General features: G+C 40.5%; 1 protein-coding gene and 2 long non-coding RNA genes across 3 annotated transcripts in view; 2 read left to right on the forward strand and 1 right to left on the reverse strand.

The window, feature by feature from the left end:
- Positions 1–22,403, reverse strand: part of LOC138113214 (von Willebrand factor D and EGF domain-containing protein-like) — a 171,308-nt gene that overhangs the window by 56,905 nt on the left and 92,000 nt on the right. Inside the window, exons 12-19 of the mRNA XM_069021266.1 lie at positions 20,226–20,362; positions 19,007–19,162; positions 14,503–14,607; positions 11,627–11,741; positions 8,313–8,563; positions 6,865–7,084; positions 2,114–2,251; positions 1–141 (exon numbers count right to left, since the gene is read on the reverse strand). Coding sequence (XP_068877367.1) covers positions 1–141; positions 2,114–2,251; positions 6,865–7,084; positions 8,313–8,563; positions 11,627–11,741; positions 14,503–14,607; positions 19,007–19,162; positions 20,226–20,362 — 1,263 coding nt within the window. The remainder of the gene's footprint in view (positions 142–2,113; positions 2,252–6,864; positions 7,085–8,312; positions 8,564–11,626; positions 11,742–14,502; positions 14,608–19,006; positions 19,163–20,225; positions 20,363–22,403) is intronic.
- Positions 135–8,408, forward strand: LOC138113215 (uncharacterized). The gene is made up of 3 exons (XR_011152045.1): positions 135–322; positions 408–535; positions 8,321–8,408. It is a non-coding gene; the product is annotated as an uncharacterized lncRNA (long non-coding RNA).
- LOC138113216 (uncharacterized) overlaps positions 8,409–22,403 on the forward strand; it is a 20,905-nt gene continuing 6,910 nt past the window's right edge. The window contains exon 1 of the long non-coding RNA XR_011152046.1: positions 8,409–8,492. This is a non-coding gene — a long non-coding RNA (uncharacterized lncRNA). The remainder of the gene's footprint in view (positions 8,493–22,403) is intronic.

Below are 22,403 nucleotides of genomic sequence, written 5' to 3' on the forward strand. Positions count from 1 at the left end.
CATGCCTATCACTTATGTTAAAATTCTTAATTACAGGAGAATCCTTTGCCTCTAAGGACTGCAGTGGCTGCTTAACCTTAGTCCTGTTCAATTCACCTTTGCCATTGCTTAAAGCTTCTGTAACGTCAGCAGCAAGCACAGCTGTGGAAAATATCACAGAGACAAGAGACAAGGTGTTAGAGCTTAGCTGTGATTGATGATAAAAAGCCACAGCAACAGCAAATCAGGTAACCTGGCAGAAGTTTACTCTGGAAGCCAACAAGCAAATAAAGGCAGATCAGGCGGGTCCAGCTGCTGACATGCAGCAAAGCTTCAACCAAGTGTAAGAAAAATTATTGTGCCTAAAATCTCTGGAATTTGCTTATGTGGGAGTTGTAATATGCACTGTGATTTTTCACTGGGCTCAGGGCACTTGGAAAGCCTCAGGTCAACCAGTGTTTGACAGCTCTGCTCCTTGGCTGCGGATGCTACACCTCACCCTGGCAGCTGTGCTCTGAGTCTTGCCTCTCCTTGAAAGCTTCTCTCTGAAACTCTGGTGAGTGTGTTTGTGGGCTTCAGTGAGTTCAGCTGCCAGCTTCGTGTGTGTCAAAATACCTGTAAAAAGTGTATGTGGCTGCAATGAGGAGACTCTGAAAAATGTGATTTTCTGCATAATTTTAAGGTAATGAATTAGGGGATAAAGTCTATGTGGATAGTGCTGCAAGTTAAACAATTATTGCCCTGGGTCTCTTGAACATTCTCTACTCTTAATATTAAAAGACTGAAACTTTGACTCTTTATGTGCATTAAACAATGCAATGTGCTGTTGCTCACTTTAGGAGCTATAGAACTACTTCTGTCCTCCTTCCCTCCTTCCCTTTGTACTTGCTTAAATAAGGGAAGTATGAGCAGGAATATTAAGTCACTGAATCAGAACTAAAAATAATGATTTCAATCCTGTCTCAGGTGAACAAATAAGCCCTCAGGTTTATTCCTTCTAATAAATGTGCACTTCAGAAATGGATTTTTTTTTCTGTAATTAAAAAAATGCAAAGTAAGAAATGTTATATCTTTCAAAAGCACATTATTTGTATAAAAGGATATTATTTGCATATCCTTCGTTCGTGGGTCAAATTAACCAGTAAAATATGCATTTGTGAACCAGATGTAAAATCACTTTAAAATAACCAATGCGGCCAAATGATACAGCACAGAAGACTTTCTATAGAGATATTTGGCAACATGATTGAAGGGATGTTTGGTCAGCCTGGCAAAGACACTGTTGCTGGCACCAGGGTCCTGCAGTTCCCACTCAGTCTGTTCACAAGGGACACTTTTTTCCTTTCTATAGTGAATATGAGGAAATGTTAACGACTGCACAGTAAATATCTGTATCTTTCACTTCTTGGATTTCCTTGGAAATATCAATGAATGAACAAACAAAGAGTCTTCAAGTGTTGATTTATCTCCTTCTGGTTAAAAAAAAAGTTGTTTTGGAGAAGACCTGTGCCGATGTGACTGAAAGAAGCAGAGTGTGTGTCACTCATGTCAAGTGCATTGGAAGCTCTCAAAGTTGCTGTGGGCTCCCCAATAAAGAGTCTGTTGCTCCAAAAGCAAATATGGGGCAGATCTAAAACTGTTCATGGCCATTTTCTTCATGAGCTGGGATCTGAGGAATGACTTCATGCCAAGTATCCATGGGTTGTGTCCTCTGATGAAAACACACCTTGGAAACAGAGCTGAAAGGATGGGAAGGATTGGCATAGGGACCTTCTTCCTCTTATTCTCCCTCCAGCTGACACCCAAACAAAAATCAGCCCTGGAGGTGCGCCCCAAACTCACTCATGGATGTATACTTAGGAGTGAAATAGTGGAGAATGTGCACAATGCCCTTAGAAATTATCTATCTGGAAAGTACTTTTTTGCATGCTGTGGTGTTCATTCTCTACCAAAATGAAAACTAGCAGAGCAATTTGCAAATATCTACATTAATAAAACATGACAATAATCTGTTTTTTACATTTAAAGCTCTGTACTTGAAATGAGTGGCAAAGTATTCAATTAGGGATAACAGTAGTAGAATTGAGCCCATTTTCCCCCCCATCTATTAAAATAAATCATGTAAAACACTTACATTTGCAAGTTTTACCATTTCCCTCCATCCCACTGGGGCAAATTCCACATGCATAAGATCCAAAGGTATTCATACAAGACACTCCAGGAAAACAGAGACTCTCTTCGCATTCATTCTTGTCTTCCTGACAAGTAAGCCCTGTGGCAAAGCAAAGGGGAAGTTAATAATCAGGAAAGATTCCCTGTTTATACTTCAGCTCAAATGTTGAAGCAGACAAAGGCTCACTTCTCAGCTGCAAACTCATTACAGGGTATGTCACTCATGTTCCAGCCAAATTCCCCACTGTCTCACTTAAACCTGCTTTTATCACACTGTTTATTACTTCGTTATTGGCACCAGAAGTGCTGAACTTGAGACTACTGCTCCTGGAAAGCTGTGCATGTTAAATAAAAATGCACATAAATGAAATTAATATTTCCCCTGCATTTCACATCTTTGCTGCTGCTTTTGTTGTCTTGTTCATGTGAGATCTTTGTCATATACTGAAGAAGCCAAAGAACTCCACCATTTTGGCTTCAGGATATGAGGAGCCAGGTACTGACCTCTTGTGTTTTCCACATACCTGTGAACCAGCCTGATAGAGTCTGGCTGAAGGTGAACCTTACAAAATGATCAGATTTAAAAAAAAAAAAAAAACAACTCTAAGTTTTTCTACTTAAAATTAAAATTTGAAGAAACACTCTGAAAATGTCACTGAGCCACATTACTGATGTTCAGAAGATAGGCTGCCACAGGATCTGGATCCAAAACAGTACCTCTTGACAATTGCTGATTTTAGAAAGAAGGTTTTAAAAATCCCTTGAAGCAACTGATATTCAAATTCACAATTTTGAGTGATTTAGTGAATACCTCTAGGGGATGGTGACCTAAAAGTTAAAATTACTATCTGAACAGCAATGAGGCAGAGTTATCAAATATAATTTTGTTTAAAACTCCCTCAGGCTTCGGGTGCTGCTATCTCTGTGCACTTGGGCAAACTTGCCTGGCTCTTGCTGGTCACAGGATGTACAGCCCTGAGGGCAGGTCACAAACCAGCCCAGGTCACTTCTATTAAAGCATCCCCGTTGTCCCTGTAGGAATGTACAAGGAGATTGGGACAGCTTCTGGAGAACCGGGGTACCTGCCCCAAGACAGGTACAGAAAGGTTTGCTCCATATCAGATACCCAGATTTATTGTGACAAAAGGTCTAAGGATAAAGGAATCTTCTTTTTTTTCCCATCAAAAAAGAAATTTGTCACGGTAGAATGAACTGCAGGATGATAAAAACAGAGCATTATTATTCATCTCTTACAACATAATCTCTCATTGCCTCAGCATTGCAGACAGCTTCCACTAGTCCTTTCAAGTTAAAATGGCATCTCAATGTAGAAAACTCAAATTGAAGTCTCTTTATAGATTGAGCTGCCTAAAAAGCCAGTGACATCACCTTCCCATGCCTGCTCCTTCTTGAGGAAAAAAACCCAGCAGCATGAAAGCCACACCCCTTTTCCTGTGCCATCTCAACCTAATTTCTTCTGGTTTTCATGCTTCTTGCTTCATTTATTGAAACTGGACATCGCACAGTGTTGCAGGGCTAGGCTTGCCTTTTTCTTTCTCTTGTTATATTTTGGCTGACTGTTTATATTTTCATTATTTAATTATCACATTCCTGGCATCAGGCTACTTTTCTCTGATGCTGATTTCTGGCAATGCATTGGGAAATTATAAGACATCACATTATAGAATATATTGAATGAGTTACCCTCTGATTAGATTAGTAATTACTTTCTTTCTCCGAGTATCATACAAAAACTAAACATGATACCATAAACAATGAGAGCAGGAGCAAAGTTCCCAGTTTCAGTCACTTCTCCCTTGGTCCCTCTCATACTCTCCTTCTCACCTTTAAATACTGCAGTTTCACTGTAAAGGGCTGTCTTTCAAATCTCAAAGATGAGGGAATTACAAGAATCAAAGGAATACTTTTAAGTAACAAGATAAATTTTAAAACTCAGCCACTTGGCTGATTTTTGTGATGTAAAGGTGAAACTATGCAAGCACTGCTTTTCACACAGAGAGATTTGATTTTAAACAGTGTCTGACCAATCTGGGCATAATGATAATCCCGATGAATCCAAGGATAAATGTTTGCAAAGACTGAAACTTGGCTGGATGATGCTGAAGAAGCGGCAGAAATAGACAGAAAACTGTCTGCACCAAGAAGTGTCAATTATTCTGTTTGCATGACCTCCAGTGCACTGTAGCACAGGGGAGTCTCAACTGTCTTGGCACTGCTACAGTACAAATAAAACTAATAAGAATAGAAGTTCTTCAAGTTCCAAGGCTGAACCATCTGTTTGTGTGCCAGCTATATTTCTCCATCCCTGCATGGGAAGTTGTCTGAGAAAATAAAGTCCTTTCATGCCTCAATAGGAGCTGACCACCTACAGATGCAAAGAAAGATTTTTTGACTGTGTTCACATTAAGTTGACTCTAAAGGAACAGAAAAATCTCATTTAGGGGCTCTATGGTTATTAGAAACCATTAACAAATCCTGGGAGTTTCTTCAGTTTCCTGAAATATAAAATGAAATTATCCTTCCATCTTGCTCCCCATCCCACCCCCAACTTTGTACTAATCACTGGTATATGGGGAAAGAAATAATGATTTTGTGATGGGGATAGCTTTCAAGGACAAGTTCTGTTCTCAGGTGGGTGATGTTCTTGTTTTCTGTGGCCAAAACAATAAACAACAGGGATCCTTGTTATCTTGTCAACAATGTAGATGAAAAATGAATTAGCTTTGAACACTCAGAGACCCAGTAATAATTCTGGAGTCAGCCTCCTCTCAGATTTTCTGCCTGGCTTTTCTCCCTACCTTGTTCCCATTCTTATATTTTACCCTTACTCTGATGCACCTGAGTTGCTGCCTCCCTTGCAGGGGTGTTTGGGAAGCTCTCACAAGTTCACCTCTTTTTTCTACTGCCTGTTTGCTGTCATTTGTAGAGATTTGATGGTGAACTGGTGCTGTCACTTGAGCTGCATAGCATCGCCTTCTCATTAGATTATTGATGGTTTTCTGGGGAATTGAGGCATAAACACAGCATCAAGAATGAGTTTTATTGTTGTCACCGAACCTGCCCTGAAGTGAAATCATCTGCTTCCCAGTTGGCTTTCAGCTCCACTTGCTTATAATTTTTCACCTGCTATTAAAACTTTGAGATGTATTCCTTTTTCACTCAATCATATTTTATTTTCTTTTGCTGCTTGTGTTTTGGCATTTTGGGAAGAACAGCAAAACCATTGCACTGTTATTTGACTTGCAAGAACTAAAGGTGCAGGAAAACCTGGTGTTTCTCTGGCCATCAAGGTGTTGTGTGCCCCTGTCTCTCTGGTCAGCAGGTCCTTAACTGAGGTCATTAACTCATAGAATTATATTGATTTTTATTCATTTCATCCAACTCCTTACAGACAACCAGTACTTTTTCTCATTGTATATCTTCAGTGTTTAAGCAAATACACAGTAAAAAAATCCCAATTTTCCCTGTGCTTGTAGGAATGTTCTTTCCAGAGGATTCAGGACACTCAGCATATGTTTGCTTGGCTTAGGGATTTTTATATTTTGATCAAGCTTCCACTTTATAACTTAATTCTCCAAGCTTAGGCTTGTGTGTTCTTGCCTCAGTGCAGTCTCCATAAAGACTCTGGACAGCAGCAGGCTTTGGCCATTAGGTAGCATTACCTGGAGTCAACACAGATTAGGTGTCACAGAATTTTTAGGCCATTTTTCTGTACTTCTGAATGATTTTATTTTTCATTTCTGCTGGAATTTTATAAAAATGCACTCTGGGCTTGCAGTCCCACATGACCAAAATGAATGAAACAATGGAGGTTTCATGAGCTGCTGACAGGCAGGAAGAGCACTTTGCCCACTGAGTAAAATCTGTTCACTGCTTTTGTTTAAAAATGAGGTTTTTTCTATATATATGCACCAAAAGTGGTGATAATTATGTCCATTTGATGTTGCTTCTAGTTGATTTTTCAAACCTACAACACTGACAGCAGCCAGCCTTATGGGTCTCAAGAATGTGAACAGAGCAGGGGGTTAAGTGATCATCTTTCTTCCCTTCATTTCTTAAAATCACATTTTGTCCAGCTGTTCTGGTTTTGGCTTAGATAGAGTTCCAAAATCAGGGCACCAGTCTTGAAGAGTTTCAAGGGTTAGATTTTGTTTTATTGTCATGTCTGACAACTCAATGGCCTTGTGATTTTCTAATGCTTAAATTTAGTGAAGCTTCAAGCAGGACTAAAGGAAAATTTATTTTTCCATGTTTTCCATCTCTACTTCTCCTTCCTAGACCTAAAAAACCCATTTAATCCCAGTTCTTTCCTCAGTTTAATTAAGTGAAATCCTGTCGAGTGCAAAAGGGTCGTGGATTTTTGCCTTTTCTCTCTTTCACTCAGTCTTCTCCTAGCTCATCTCATGGATGGACAAATCCATGGGAAATGAGCAGCAAGCAACAGAGATCAGGGAGGTTCACATCCTCCTTGAGCGATCATTTCAGGACAACAGAGCTTTAGGTCATTTTTCCTTATCATTAAATAGCTGCTTTTGCACATTTCTGTCTATGTCTAAAGCTAAGCCATGGCAGCAGAAGAACAGGATTATGTTTGCAGTCCATTTGGCAGATGTTGTGGTCATGCCACACTAAAAAATCCTGTAGCTCAATATATCTGTAGTGAAACCAGAGATGCCAACAGAGATGTGTTACCTCCCAAACCAGGGGGGCATTTACAAAAGTAGCTCTCCATGCTGTCCACGCAGGTTCCGCTGCCACAGGGGTTTGATTTGCAGTCCCTGGTGTCTTCCTGGCAGAGTTCTCCATCAAATCCATTTGGACATAAGCACAGGTATTCACCAAGGCCTGGAGGGTATTTAATATTGGTGACACATGTGCCACCACTGAGGCAGCTGCAGGGCTTCACTACAACCTGGGGAAGGCAAAAGGGAATTGTGGTAAGATTCCTGTGAAGGATCACAGCTGGGAGGTGTATTGTTACGCTTTAGGAAGGGGAGATTTGCACTGCAAACATGTTATCCAGTATGATGGAAACTTATTTCTAACCAATTTCCTTTGTCTAGATAGATGGTCCTATACTCAGAGTACTTATTTATTTGACTGAGAGCTCGACTTCAAAGGGATTTCTTTTTTCATCATTTAGGGGCACATTCTGACTTCTTATAAGGAAAAAACCTCAACCTTATTTGCTGTAACAGCAGCTTTCACATGGTATCTGAAGGCAGAATTTGTTCCTTATTCTTCAAAGAAGAAAGGAAAAATCTCTTCTCTTTGCCTGCCTGCCCACCTTCCTCTTTCACATTACAAATGGCTCCCAGGCAGGAACATGACTGTGGCATTCCTTATCTGGTCTCTCTCTTCAGGGAAGGGAGATCCATGGTTGCATTTTACGGATGTACAAGAACTGCATTTCAACGGATTCAAAGCTCTGCATTATCTCCCCTAGATAACACAGGTCTAGTTTGAAATATTTCCATTAAAACTATATCTAGGCTCCAGTTTCCCCTCTGCTGTGTGGGTTCAGCAGATTGGTATTTTGTGGTTTGAATAAGTAAAAATAGGAATCTCTGGGAATAAAAATCTTTTCTTCACAAAACTGTTCTTATGTCAAGAGTGTGCATGCAGCTTTATTAGCTCATCCGATCAGAGGATTAATGTTAGCCTATACAATAAAGACAAAGCCATGCACAAGCTCTGCCAAGAAACTTAGAGTGTGGTGTAATGACATAAGAGCAAGACATCCTCTAAAAATATCATTGAGAATGAGTTATAATCTCCCTTTTATAGCTAAAGCCTGGTCTTTTATGTTATATGCTTTTTTTGTGCAATCCAGATGCAGAATGTGAATTTTAAAGCAGATTAATGAACCATTAAAAGGCTCTGCAAGAATGTTCTTTCAAACAGCAGTCAATAGCACTCTCTCTTGTTCCCTGTATATATAGTTTCTATGTTCTCAGAGATATTTATTCCATTAATTGATCATTATTGCTGTGCTGGATATTTTACACTTATGAGGAAATAGCTGAAGCCTTGCTTTCCAAGACAGTAACAAATTATTAGCTATGGTGACGATTGCACAGTAATGTTGACGTGACAAACAGGTTTGTTTTGTTTTTCCTTTAAAGTGTTCTTTCCCTTACCTCAATAGAGTATCTGCTCTGTGCATTGCACTCATCTGACACGGTGAATTCAAAGGTCTGCATTTCTTCTGAATCAACTTTCCAGAGAAGAAGGCCAGCAGGAGAGAGCCTGGCATCCCGTGGCCCAGCCTCCAAGATGAATAGCACAGCTGACCCTTCTGGATCCACTGCTATTAGCTGGTAAACAAAATTCTCACCAATAAATGTCAGCAGCTGGCTGGAGGGGGCCTGGAACACAGGAGGCAGGTTGTCTAAACAGCAAAAATGAAACCATGATTACATAAACTCCAGTTTCTCCCATGTAAAGATTCTCAGAGCAGGTCTTTGAAGCACTGCTTTCAAAGAAAATGTACGAAACATACCCAGAGGCTGATGGAGGAAGTGATTTGGGTCTTAGAGGGAGCAAATGGCTTTACCAAAAAGAACACCTTTTTCCTCACCTTTTTTTTTGTGCCCTATACTGAATTTTTGTCCCATCCTGCACTTTGATTAATTTTGATGTGCTATCTGATCTATGGGAGTAAATAATGCATGATTTTCTATAATCTCCCCCTAATACCAATTACTAAAACTGCAATTAGTTATATTTCTTATACTTACATACATGTTTAATCTATCTACCATCCATCCATTTAAATACAAGTAAAATAAATCTCAGAAGGATGAATGAAAAATTAATTGGGAGGACAACTCAGAGGGAAAAGTAAATTGTAACTCTTTCATTGAGTAGTCTCTACTGCCTTTACCCATGAGGAATAATTAAGCCCAAGCAGCTTGACTGAATTCATCTGGACATTCCATCAGGAACAAAGGTCTTTTCAGTGCCACTGCAGATACATCAGTGGTGCTGAGACTCTCTATCCCCAGTGACAGTGGTGTGTATCATGTCACCTTTGGCACTGTTATTTCTAGGGTTGCTGTTTACATTCAGTATTTCCTCAATGAAGATAAAACCCCCTAATTTTACAAGGCTATTTAACAGCAGAAGACAAATGCTACCTGAAGATACTTTCAATGTACATAGGCAAGGGGGACAAGGTAGAGAAAATGATAATATTTTATAATTAGAAGCCAAGGAAAAGTAAGATCAGATGAGTACCCTGAGGTGACAGCAACTCTTTTCAGGGCCAGGAATTTCATGTCCATGTCCTAAGCCTCCCCAGTCTCAAGGCATCTTTCCTCTTTAACCAGTAGTGCAAATTGACAGGTATTGATATTTAAAGGAGTCTTCTCACAATGTGATTTGACCATAGTTATGTTTAACTTAAAGCACATTTCTAATACTGAGGATTAATTTCAAGCCATGCTCTAACATTATATACTTGTTCTCATAAGGACTCCTTGCATTATGCTCATGGGAAATCACCATTAGGGGTTTTTTTGTGGTGCATATAATTTCTATCCAACTTTGCTTTCCATAGCACAGTTTAGATTATGCAATTATTTAAATATGTATCTCTTTTATTGCTGCTGTGCTATGAAAGCTTCCTAAAATGCTTGTCCAGCAGATTGTCCTGGCATCACTGTTGAAAGCTTCCATCTATTCATTTACCTTTTATTTCCCAAACACTAAAGCCATGGAGCCCATAAAAGTTGTGCCCAAAAGTAATCAATGAAATATTGATGCAGGGTATGCATTTATGGATAAACACAAAGGTGTTAACTGAATGGATGGTAAGTGGAAGTGGTAGGCACAAAATAACATAAAATCAGATGTTCTGAAAGGAGTCTGTGGAGGAGTGTTTCTAATTCTACAGAGATCTGCTTGCCATCCAGTAAATATATATACACTCTCCCTATTACTTCAGAACTTTCAAAGTAGTTTTTGCACTTTTGAAAACAGGTCTGACAAACCCTTTTTTCTAAATACTTTTAAATGTTAACATCATTTAAAAGTGAACCATGATGGGTTTCAGAGTTCCCAAATCACTTCTAGTCTTATAAATTTCAAAACAAATGCAGTTTTTACTTTTTAAACCATTTCCTGAACTTTAAAATTGAGCCCTCTTGGTATTAATAATGAATCTGTCTGTGTAACACTCAGGATCAGCTCATCCCTAGGAATGCTGCTGCTCTGGCCAACTCAATATAAGGTCAGGTTGGGTGTGGCTCTGAGCAACCTGGTCTAGTGGGAGGTGTCCCTGCCCATGGCAGGGGTTGGGACAAGATGATCTTTAAGGTCCATTTCAAACCCTTCAGATGTTTTGTATTATTCCATGATTCTATGACAGAAAGGAGGCAAGGTTTGTGAGTCACAGACAATATCCCTCATTGGACTTAAATATTTTTCTGGGGGAAAACACACAGCTTTCAAGTGTACAGGCTCTTCTTCAGGTCTGACTTGCCCTTAGGCATTTTAGCTACTCATCCAAGTGACATCCAAAGGGATTTTTAGTTGGCCAGCTTTTGGGATATTATAAAACTGCAACAAACCAAGCAGACAGGTTCTGTGACTCACATACCTTTCCGTAATGTGTTTGTGTTTACAAAGCCTAAAAGGGCAGAGAAACTGTCTAGAAGCACCACATGGATCTAAATAAAATCAGTAATATAATCTTTATACTGACCAGATGTAAGTATGCTCACATAAGGGAGGAGATGAGCTGTGGGGATAGCACTGCTGGAAACACGGATTTTCTGCAAAGTGTGGGGCAAGCAATGGTTGCTGTTTACACAGGGCATGTAGCCATGGAAAAGCTATGATTAAGTCTTCAGCCTTCAGGAGATGGTTTAAAAGGCAGACTTGTCCATGACCCCTGCCTCGAGGGGCTGCAGAATGAGCCTTTGGGTTCTGTGGCAGTGAAGGTAATGAGTGGCTGATCCCTATCACCTGGACTCCCTGCCAATCCAAGCTCTGTTATGTGGCATTTCATAGGATTTGGCTCAGAGAAAGGAAGCAATTCTTCCAGATATCAAAAATATACACTAGTGTTTTAAAAACAGTGTTTTCCCCAAATTGCCTCCTTAAAGATTTGTACCTGTGAGATGCTGACAGAGATATTTAGGGTTCATCACGTTTAGCTGACAGACTTGGGCACTGCATGGGGCAGTGTCATATCAAAATTTTATTTTCAGGTATTTTTTTCATTTATTAATCTGAGATTTATCAGATTTCAGACAGAAAAAAGATGCATAGTGTATGCAATGGAGTCTGTGTTTCTGGTGCACCCAATTATTCCCACTGCAAACAGTCCATGTGCACTGCACAGGACAGATTCAGGTTATCTGAATGAAGGAACACTATATTTAATAAAATGAGACATAAATTCACAGATAAGTGCTTCTAAATTCTAGAAAAGAAACCCCTGTCTTACTTTCATTAACAGACCAGGTGAACTTAGAAATGTCAGGTTCACAGAGAAGACAAGGGCTGGTAGGGCTTGACTCTCCTTCACCATAGCAAAGTCCATCTATATTGCATGTATTTTCCTGTCAAAAAAAAGGAAAATAAAAACAGGTAGGAGGTGAAGGGGATGAAAAAAAAGGAATAAGAAAGATAAGAAATTAGCAATTAATAGTTTCCTGATATAAGCAGAAATTCACTTGTCTCTTGAAAAAATGAAAGAGTAGCAATTTAAATGTTGGTGTTTTCTGCTTACAGTGAGGAAACAAGCCGTGGAATTTTTCCAGTTCCAGCTTGGGATCCTTGTAGCTTTGAATGCTTTAGCTTAGGCAGTGCAGTGTTTCTTTGTCATAGATGGATGATGGACGCAACAGAATGTGACACTTTTCCCATTTCCATGCTCATGTGGTGTATGTGGTCATTTTTCCCAGCTGTTTCTGTTAATGTGATAAGTATCAGGTATCCATACAAGGTGAGCCCCACAAGATTCACAAAACCCAAGACTAGATAAAAGCTCCATTTGAAATACTGGAATCCTGCTCTTATTTCTGGAGTTCTTCATAAATATATGCAAAAGCAGTGCTATGAAAGCAGACTAAAGGAGTGCATTAGAGTTTAGGCTCCCATGAGGGAGCTGTAGATAACAGCTGAGCACATCCACGGTGCCTCAGTGGAGCAGAACATCCCAAAAGGGCATCGTGTGGTGATGCTGTGTGGGCACAGCAGCCTTTGGGCAGACCTGCTCCTCTCCCAGTTGGGGAGCCCACCAGGGCCAGAGGAGCCATGTGGGTTCCACGTGAGCAGAAGACACTTGCATTATCTAAGAGGTGAGCACAGGGACATAATTAACAGGTGTAGTTAAAGATCTATCCCATGGGAAGGTCCCATGGCAGAGTTAGGCCTTGTAGCCTGTGCTGAGCTGCACGGGCAGGTGGGACTTTATCTGACCATGCCAGTTCCCAGGAAACCATGGAGTACTTTTGGGAACAAGGGGAATGTCCTGGCCACAGTGGGACAGCAGGAGGGAGAAGCTACCAAGACCAAACACATTTTTACTTTTCCTTCCTTTGCTTTCCCAAGACTGATATGTGTCCTGTTACTGGCCTTGTGGTTTCTATCTACTGCTTTACTGCTGTCTCAAACTTCTTTTGCAAACTGCATGAGTTAATATTTTAAATAATACTACTTTATGAGTAATAGGTAAGGTAGAGAAACAAAAAGCATTCTCATAATGGCCCCAACATGATAGAACATGACAGATCTCCAGCATTAAAACCTGGATGTTAATTAGATTTTATTACATTGTTGTTTTCCAGGGCTTGATGATCTGATGAAAAAAAAAAAAAAAAAGATAGTTTTTTTTCTGTGATAGGATGGGACAGAATGAGCTCCATAAAAGAACACAGAATGTGAAATGGCCTGATATAAAGTGTCCCCTAATTGAAACACCTTTTCTGGAAGCAATTTAGGTGTTGCAGAGTAATGTAGAAGGGGTAATTAGACTGTGGTCTGATGCAATTGGAAGCCTAGTTCAAATATTCCCTTGAAGCATTTTAGAATAGAAATTACTATAATCCCTAGAGAACAGTATATTGAGAGAAAATAGATATTTCTGAGTTTCATAAACCTAAGAATAAGGAAAGCCTTTTACAAAAACCCCTCACCTTATATTTAAGTGAAATTATTCTGACACAATTATTTTTATCTGAAACTAAAGTGGTTTTGCCCTCAGTTGGGCTGCGTTGGGTTTCCCTGCCCTTATCTCTCTGAGAGCAGTGACAGAGGGACTTTGGGACAGCCAGTCAGGGTCAAACTACCACATGGGCCTATCAAGTAACTTCTGTTCACTCACTAACTTGAAAAAAAAGTGAACTTTTTAAAAATTTTGGTAACTGGTATGTGCTTGCAATCAGTGCAGGTCTTAAAACTGTTTTCTCATTAGCGTTAGTGAGAACAGTGAGGCAAATCAGTTAAGGTGTACCTGATTAATCTTCATTTTATAAAAAACTGACTGGTGGCCTCCTATGAATTCATACTTACCTCAGGGCAGGAGAGCAGGATCAGCACATTCAAATAGCCCACCTAATACCCTCCAAAAAATTTTTGAAGCCCCACTGCAAACCAGATGATTTGCTTAATGCAGGGCTCAGGAAAAAAGAGCAGGGAAGATCTTTTCAAGGGATGTTACACCAGTAAGTCCACAGGAAAGCAGAGGGTTATAGTTCTCTGCAGGCAGTTTCTAACATGTTGGCAGTTTAAAATGTAGCTCTAGACTTCTGATTATGGTTTTGAAACTGTCAAAATACTATATGTTTGTACTTAGCAGTCTTTAATGCAAGCAAGAACGGTTTATGTTCTCTCAAGGGTGTTCTCACATGACAAAAACTGTATAACAGGCATCTTTGTGTGCCTCTTGCTAAGGCAGAAAATGGGAATAGAAATGATATACCCTCACCAAACAGGCTGGGAGAGGGAAAATAGCAGAGACACTTCCGAAGTGAAGTTGAGCCTTTCAGGGCAGGCTCCTCACTCTTATTTACTCCCACTAACAGCTGCAAAGGATAAGTATTGCTAACCACAGACTTTCCTGAGGTGTTTGTGTGAGGAAGGTCCATCATAAAGCATGCTCTATCAGGTGTTCATACCCCACGTAAATATGAAAAAGAAATAAAATATCTCAGACGTGAGGTTGTGAAAGAGAAAAGCGAAGTGTTGGGCTGTGCAGCTGATCTGTGAAATAGGTTCTCCCCTTCCAGAGCAGTTATTACACACAGTACATCAGAGGGAGGGAGAGGGCTAAGGAAGAGATGAACGATCCGTATTAAACCTTTATGATCTTTAAATTACCTTTAATTTACAAAGTCCGGTCGGATGGAATTGGCAGACCTGGCAGACCGCGTCGTACAGGGTCAGCACTCTGGAATTACTGTACTGGAAGCCATCGTTAGTGATCTAAATGATACAAAATCATCTTTATAAGTAATAATGTTCCATATGGAGACTGTCTGCTCATTGTGGAGCACATACCGCTGCCCCCTTGAACTGGATGTGTGCCAGCAAGATAAATTAAACCACTTGTGAGTGGCTCTGCAAGCTAACAAATTGCTTAATGCTCCAAACTGGAAACTCTTCATTAATAACCAAAAGATCTTTTGGCTCAGCTGGCATTCAGCTTTTCTGATTGCTGTTAGGTTTTATCCTGAGGGGCTAATTTTTCCAATACCCTTATGAAGCTGTACTCAAGTACTACAAGGGGGATTTCAAGGAGTTGTGGAACACAATTAACATTTTTGGCTGGAACTCAAAACCACTTTTTTACTAATAGCAAGTCAGTAAGCAAAATCCTTGGGCTGAAAGTGAAAAAAAAAAAAAAAAAAAAGAGAATGTGTATTATATAGGGTTATTTGAAATTAACCTTATAAAATATTCAAGGGTGGACAATATGAGAGAGCAACAGTTTCCTTTCTATAGGAAGGTACATTAGAGCAGTCACCTGTCCCAGCTCACAGTGGGTACATGTGGGTAATTCAGAAAGCCTAGAACATGGCCTTTTTTCTCTAAGAATGCTTACATGATACAAAAGAGTTGAGGAAATTCATATTTTAATTTTTCCACAATAAAAATGAAAATATACCAGAGAAGTGTGGAAAAGTGGTTAACTTCTGAGAATGCTTTGTGAGACATCTTGAGAGGTGTGAACCTTAAAGAGCACCCCAAAACCCTGGGGAAAGCCACGCTGTAGACACTGATGAGAAGCAGCAGGAAAGCCAAGCCCTTTTATCAGGTATTTTTCAGGTTTTGTCTTCTCACAATGAAAATAAAGCTGCTGTTTAGCAGACCTAAGAGAGCCTTTGCTCAAGTGCATTCATCAGGTGCCCCTGTGTCTTCTTGCTATGAAATCAACACCCAGCACTCGTCCATCTGTCCTGTGACCCCAAAGCTGAAACATCCTGTCCCTTTGCAAAGGGTTGTTTACAAGATCAAGGGCATAAAGTTTTTGATCAATCAATAAACTCTTTCAGTTCACAGAAAGAATGTTTTGTTAAACTGAACAAAGATAAACAGAAGCACAGAGAGCAAAAAATACTTAGTAAATTTCATAAAAAGCAGCAATTATCATGAATTGGTTGAAAGCTCATGGAACATAATAGAGCAGATTCTCCCACAATGCCACGTGGGATAGTTCTCAGCTCAAAATGCACTGTGAGCTCAGAGTGTTTGTGTCTGCAGAAAACTCCACAAGGAGAGGAACAGGCAGTATTCATGGATATTCACAATTTGAACTTGTGGAAGTGGAATAACTTCTGTGTACTAATATAAATTGGTCCAAAAATCCAGTAAAATTAATTGACCTAATAAAATTCATCGGTTTAAGGAAAATATTAGACTGTTGATATATTAGACTATACTGTGTTGTACTCCAGGTAAAAATGCTTTTAAAAGAAGTAACTAATTTCTCCTGCATTTTGAGAAAAAAGGAAATAGGCAACCCCCCTCTAGACCTGCCCTTCACTGAAAGACTCTGGCAGCAAGACTTCCATTAAGAATTTATTATTCCTAATGTAATTTAAATTTCGTTTAACTTCATTCTTTTACCAAAGTATCCAATGTTGTCTCAATACCATTGCACTAATAATGGGTGAAGAAATGGCTAGACAGGGAAAAATATAAAAAACTGTAAAATTGCACTAATTGTTCTGTCTGAAGCGAGCATTGTGAGTGAATTGTAACACTTGAAATTTGATTTTTTTAATCTATATTTTTTCTACATTCTATTATAACCATCCATTTTGATCTCCATTTAGAATTGTGCTGTTTTATAGCTATTTTAATTGTTTTTCCATTAGTCATCTTAGTGATGTGGAACAAACACTTTGATGAGAACTAAGCTGAGCAAACCTTAAACTTGTTTGGATCTTAAGAGGCAAAAACCCACTTAGAGCTGGGCCTTGTTTGCTTGAGCATAAGTATCATCTGGAAAGAAGGAGCTGCTTCTGGATTGATGGAAAGGATGATCAGGAATTCTGTTGCTTCTGCCTCAGGTTTTCATCTGTCATGAAATGATTTTGGCTATTGGCATCACTCTACACAGACTTTGTATGAAAGTTTCTAAATGAAAAATGAAAGCTATAAAACTGTCCTGAGTTCAAATTCAGTTTTTGCCTCGCTGAATTTTTAAATATTTTTTTTTTTATTCTAGACAAATACAGCAACAACAATTTAATAAAAAGGAAGAGAGCCGCTGCCCAAATTAGATTAGTGCCTGCCAAGCTCTTTCACCTCTTCACCCAGGCATCTGCCTGGACAGCTCAAGTCATCTGCTGCCCAAGCATGGGTTTGTAATTTGATATCTCAATTAATTATGCCAAACACTCTGGTGTAGCCACATGTACTTTCTTATCTGCATTCGGCAGCATGTCATGGAAACAATGGGCAAACATGAATACAAGAGGAGATAAAATGAAAGAGCACTGAGAGAGTTCTTGTTCCCTCAGTGCTGGTGGTAAAAAAAGATTTAGTGAAATTTTTCTGGCTCCTTTGAAATTTGATTTGGAAGGGGGGAAATATTCTGAAAATATTGAACAGTGACATTTCCAGAAAGAATTGTGTTGATTTTTGGTTCTGAAAAATCTTTTAGCTATATTTTGAAAAGTAGATATGGAGATACATAACCCAGATCGTCAATGTTGCAATAAGTCTTATGAGGAAATTTCTGGAGCACGGGTTTTTGAACACCTGTGGAATTAATTGAAAGTAATTTTTTATCTTGAAAAGCTCCATGATTTTGTTCTCTGTGCTGCCATGTAAGGCCAGCTGTCTTTGAAACTGAGCACTGGGCTCTGCCTTCCCAATTTGTTCATCAAAAGATCCACAGGAGTACCAGGATTCACGTGCAGAGTGAGATGATTTAATTGAGCATTCGCTGTGTAGCCGTCAGCCTGGTTCCTCTGCAGGGTTTGAAGGAGAGGGAAAGGGCAGGAGGCTTACAGGTGCAGAGGTTTTCTTGAGCTTTAGTGCATGGAAAGAGAGTTTTTGTACCTATTTTTGAGGGAAAAGAATGAGAAAAATTGTACAGACTTCCTCAGGGCTGAATGGAAGCACTTGAACACAATCAGAATTGTAATAGACCTGCGCTGTGAGGAAGCTGTCCTGGGAATACTGGAGAAACCTTCCTGTGCATATACAAGGATTTTAGCTGTCCTCTTGGGCCAGGAATGTCCAGGATGTTTCCCTCTCAGATCCTTCCACCATGAGGCAGCATTTTATCTCACAACTGGCAGAGTTCAATACCTTTTTTGAGAAATTTTAGAGGCCTGAGCAGAGGACCTTCCCTCCTGGTTCAGCCCTGGTGTGTGACACAAGGAAGGTCCAAGGTCCACCCCGGCAGCAAACACTCAGGCTCTTCTCCCACAGAGGTTTTATCCTAATGCCCTAAACTTCCAAATCCTTATCTTTTTTTAGATAAAGACTGACTAGAAATCATACCCTGCCAAACATCTTTCTGTTTCCCCCAGGCCATGTGTCAGCACATGTCCCCAGCTGGGGTGCAGGTGGCTGCAAGGTGCAGGACAGGCAGTAACACCATGGTGAAGGGAGTGTTTTACGTGTTTCATTTTGCATGCTGCAATTTTCACAGCACATCTGCAGTCTCCCTACAATGGCAATATATTCTTCTCAGCTACAGAGCCTTTAAAAGATCTCAGTCTTGTATAAAATCAAGTGATCTGCAGAAAATAACCATCCAGGCTGAGAGTGAAACCAAGGGCAGCAGGCACGCAGGGTCGGGAAGGCACTGGTTTCCTGGGAATATTTAGAAAGTGGGTACCATTTTGTGAAAATAAGCAGCTAAAACCACAGCACAGAACCCAGAACAAGCAGATACTGCACATGCTTCTTCCTGCAGCCATTCAGGCCAGGACTGTGACATCCCAGCTCAAGACTGCCCAAGAGCCAGCCCGTGCCCTTCTCCTGCACCGTGCACGCAGCGCTCGCACAGCCAGGGAGTCAGAGCTCTCTGACACTTGCTGCCTAATCAGGAGCTTGAGCTGGGCTTTTCAGAAATGGAATACTAATGATTAACAATTGATTAGCACAACTGCATCAATCTCAGGTGATTGCCTCTAGAAGTGGTTGTAATTTGCACTTTTGGATTGGCTACAGAGACGCCTGGGTTTAGCTCATTGTTTTGGTTGGTGGGGTGTTTTTTTTTCTCTACATGACATTAGTGTGAGTATTTCTACAGGCATTTTCATTTCTGAAAGGAAGAAAATTGTGCTTTGCATTTTAATTTACCATGACAACTGATTTTCTCTTTCTAAAGCGTTTCTTAGAAACGTAATAAAATTCCTACTTTCACTTGCCATCTCGCGAACGGCTCGTCACCGGCCACGAAGTGCACAGCCTCTGTGATGTTCAGCAGTGGGATCTGGCAGTCAACGGCCTCAGAGCTCAGAAAAGCTGCTTTTGTGCTTTCTTGTTCTCTTGATATCCATTTGCCATCGAGATGCTACAGTAGAACAGAGGGAGAGTGCAGAAACAGAAGGCTCATATAAAGAGAATCCGGTTGTCAATGTATGTTTGTATTTCTAATCGATAATATAAGGCATTCCTAGGTGTTTCATTTAAAAGGAATCATGCTGTTACTTTAGCTACCATAAAGGGGAAGCCATGCTTAGCCATGCATGCAGGTGGGCTATTGATTTAGGAAGTGCTGTGGTCTGCACTTGGGACGAGCAGCTGGGATGAGACAGGGTGATGTAATCGAGTAACTTTGTGTTTGCTCCTGGAGCTCAGCAGCCAGCTCGTGGCTCCTTTAAGGTGATGTCAGCTACTCCTCTAGATCAGCTGCACAAAACATTCCAAGCTGGTAAGAGCTTCTGGAGCCCTAAGCGGGCATGGCAAATCTCATCTGTGCCTCATGAGTGTGCCAGCACTGACTGGGAGTCAGGCTGAGTGTCTGTTCTGAGGTGGATTTATGAATTTAATCAAACATTTCATATCTGAGGATGCTGATCCACCAAATAACTTAGTTGCAGCATTGCCTGTGTATAGTTGTTTATGATAAAATTACAGTGCTAGCATAAGAGATGAATTTAATGCTCATTAAAAGTTCTGGTGTTGAACTATGACTAAGAAAATTCAATTAAGAGCCTCTGTAACTGTGCTGAGGAAACCCTACGTTCAACCACAAAACTTAGCACTTAAATGTGTGTTTTAAAACAACCGAGTGTGGTGATTCCAGATGTACCAAATGAGAAATAATATTGTGATGTCAGGCTCCAATGGGGTACAGAGCAGCTGAACCAAACAGGAGTCAAACAAAACTCCACAGAGATAATGAGCAAGAACTCATGGCTGTGCATTTCCAGGGAATCAGTCCTGGAAAGGCCTGAGCCTCTTCAGCTCCCCTCGCTCGTAGCACACACAATGGCAGTGGGCTTGGAAGGTGTTTATACTCTGATGAGGCAGTGAGAGAAGATAGCACAGATGAGAGTAAAAGATTTCTGTATAAACATGTTAAAGTTTGGCTGTATCATCAATATTTTAGGAGCCAACAGGGGGCTGCTTACCATTAACCTGGTGACCTGGCAGTGCAGGTTGGGAGACTCTTTGAATCCCAGGCCAAACACCCGGATCCTGGTGCAGTCCGAGGCACGGATGTCGCAGAGGCCCCCGTTCTCCAAGCCCGTGATTTCCAAGGCTTGTTCTGCAAGGGGGAGATAGAGACAAAGCTTTAGAGAGCAGCACTTACACGCTGTTCTGTTCTGCTTTTTCAGAGATTTTGTTGTAGTTGTTCCTGGTTGTTGTGGTTTGATACTTTTCCTTAGGGTCTTCCTTGCCTCCCTGTGGATTTCTCTTGAATAGGAAACAGCGGTTGTCAGAGGGGAAAGCAGCAAACCTCCATTAAAGATTGTCCTGTGCACCCAGTGCTGCAAGATGTGAGTGTCAGAGCTTCTGAGCCAATTCACTGAAGCTGTGGCTTGGTGTTAAAAGGTCTCCAGGGGTAAAACTTCTGTTGACCTAAATATCCAGTGGTAATACTGCTGCTGACCCAGGCAACAGGATGGGAGCACAGCTGAGAGGACAAGGCCTCATCCCATAGCATGGAGAAGCAAGGGAACAAGACAAGTCCATGCCACCAGGCTCCCTGTAGTGTTAAAAAGCAGGGTAAAAGCCAGTCCTATGTTTTTGTTCTGTTGGTTGTTTATTTTTCCCTAAAGTTTTGGAGGCAGTAAAAGGATTCTCAAAGGAAAGCCTTCTTGAGAGGGTTAAATCATTGACGGTAGTGCTCAGCTCTGCACTGTGCCAGCACAAAGGGTATGCACCAGCTAAGTTTCCCTTAAAGCCTACATTGAGGCCTTAAGTAAGGCTTAAGTGATGTACAGACTCTGCTGGCCCCCTTACAAGGCTGACTTGCACCTATTGCTGTTTTTAAAATATTTTATGATTCTCAGGTAATGTTTCCTTTGAATTCTGTTGTACTTTAGGTACTCACCATTTAAAATTGCTCATTGCTTTCATGTTGGAGTTATTTCTACAGAGGAAAAATGCAAATCCATTGGATGCCAGGATTCACATATTCAATTAAGAAAAATCATAATTTGGTAGATATTTGCATCAGCTCTTGGCTAGCACAACACTCAGAATGGCTTCAATATCATACATCAATAACAGCAGTTGGTCAGGATCATGGTTACATGTTTTTATTTATACTGTTTGTAGTTCTAGTGGTCAGGAGAAGCCACTATGGTGTCAAGTAACACAAAAGAGAACATTTTCTTTTTGCCTCCTGAGCAGCACTTAATAGCAGGGGTGTGACCAGGAGTCCTGCTCACCAGCAGAGTGGAGTCCCAGTTGTTATTCCTGCTTAGCTTCCTCTTCCCAGCCCCATCACCACTGCTCTGGCAAAGCAATATTGCCCATCAATTTTCTCTGAGCTGTACCTTAGCTCAAACAGAAGCTCTCCATCACCTAATATTTTAATGGTACATTAGTTCAACTCTGATTGGGGGGGCAAAATGCCCTGAGCTGAATTCATAACCTTCCCCAGCACCTCGCTGTTCCTTTAGGGCTCTGCCATTAAGGCTGTAATTAGGAAAAATGCTGTTTAAACACTGCCATCCCACCAGATTGCAGCCTGTAACAACAGAGCTGCATGACTCACATTTTTCCAGAGAAAAGAAGGAAGGAAAGCAACATAAATATGAAAAATAGTGAAAAGACTTTTTTTTGCCCTGCACTTCTGAAATGCTTTTAGCTTTTCTTTCATTTTTTTTTTAATTGATTTTATTGCAGCAGTATTGCCACCACTGCTGGACACTTTGCAATATTTACAAGAAGAGAAATCGTTTACAGCTTATCAGCTTTTCATCAGTTACTGGTGGATTCCTGTAATGCACAAAACTATTAGTCAGATGTGGTGACTGGTTTTGATAAATTGCCTTCTTCTATGGTTAGTGCATAAAAATTTAAAAAAAAAATGCTTCATTATGTTTTTCATGAGATTTTAATAGTTAGGCCCACTGGTACTGAGGTAGCTTGGATTGCATTAATGTTTTCATTATCACTGCAGATTTTCAGGCTTCTGTGGGTGCAGTAGAATCTCAGGGGCTGGTAAGGAGTGAGGCACAGGGGTGTGCTCCTGCAGCCCTTCCTGTTCCACGAAAGCACTCTCAGGTCAGCTGCTTGTTGATGAGACCCCTGCACTTCCCCAAGGGTTTCCTCAATCTTTAAGGCCACACTCCCAT

Source organism: Aphelocoma coerulescens, chromosome 7 (assembly GCF_041296385.1).
Source record: "Aphelocoma coerulescens isolate FSJ_1873_10779 chromosome 7, UR_Acoe_1.0, whole genome shotgun sequence".
NCBI lineage: Eukaryota > Metazoa > Chordata > Aves > Passeriformes > Corvidae > Aphelocoma > Aphelocoma coerulescens.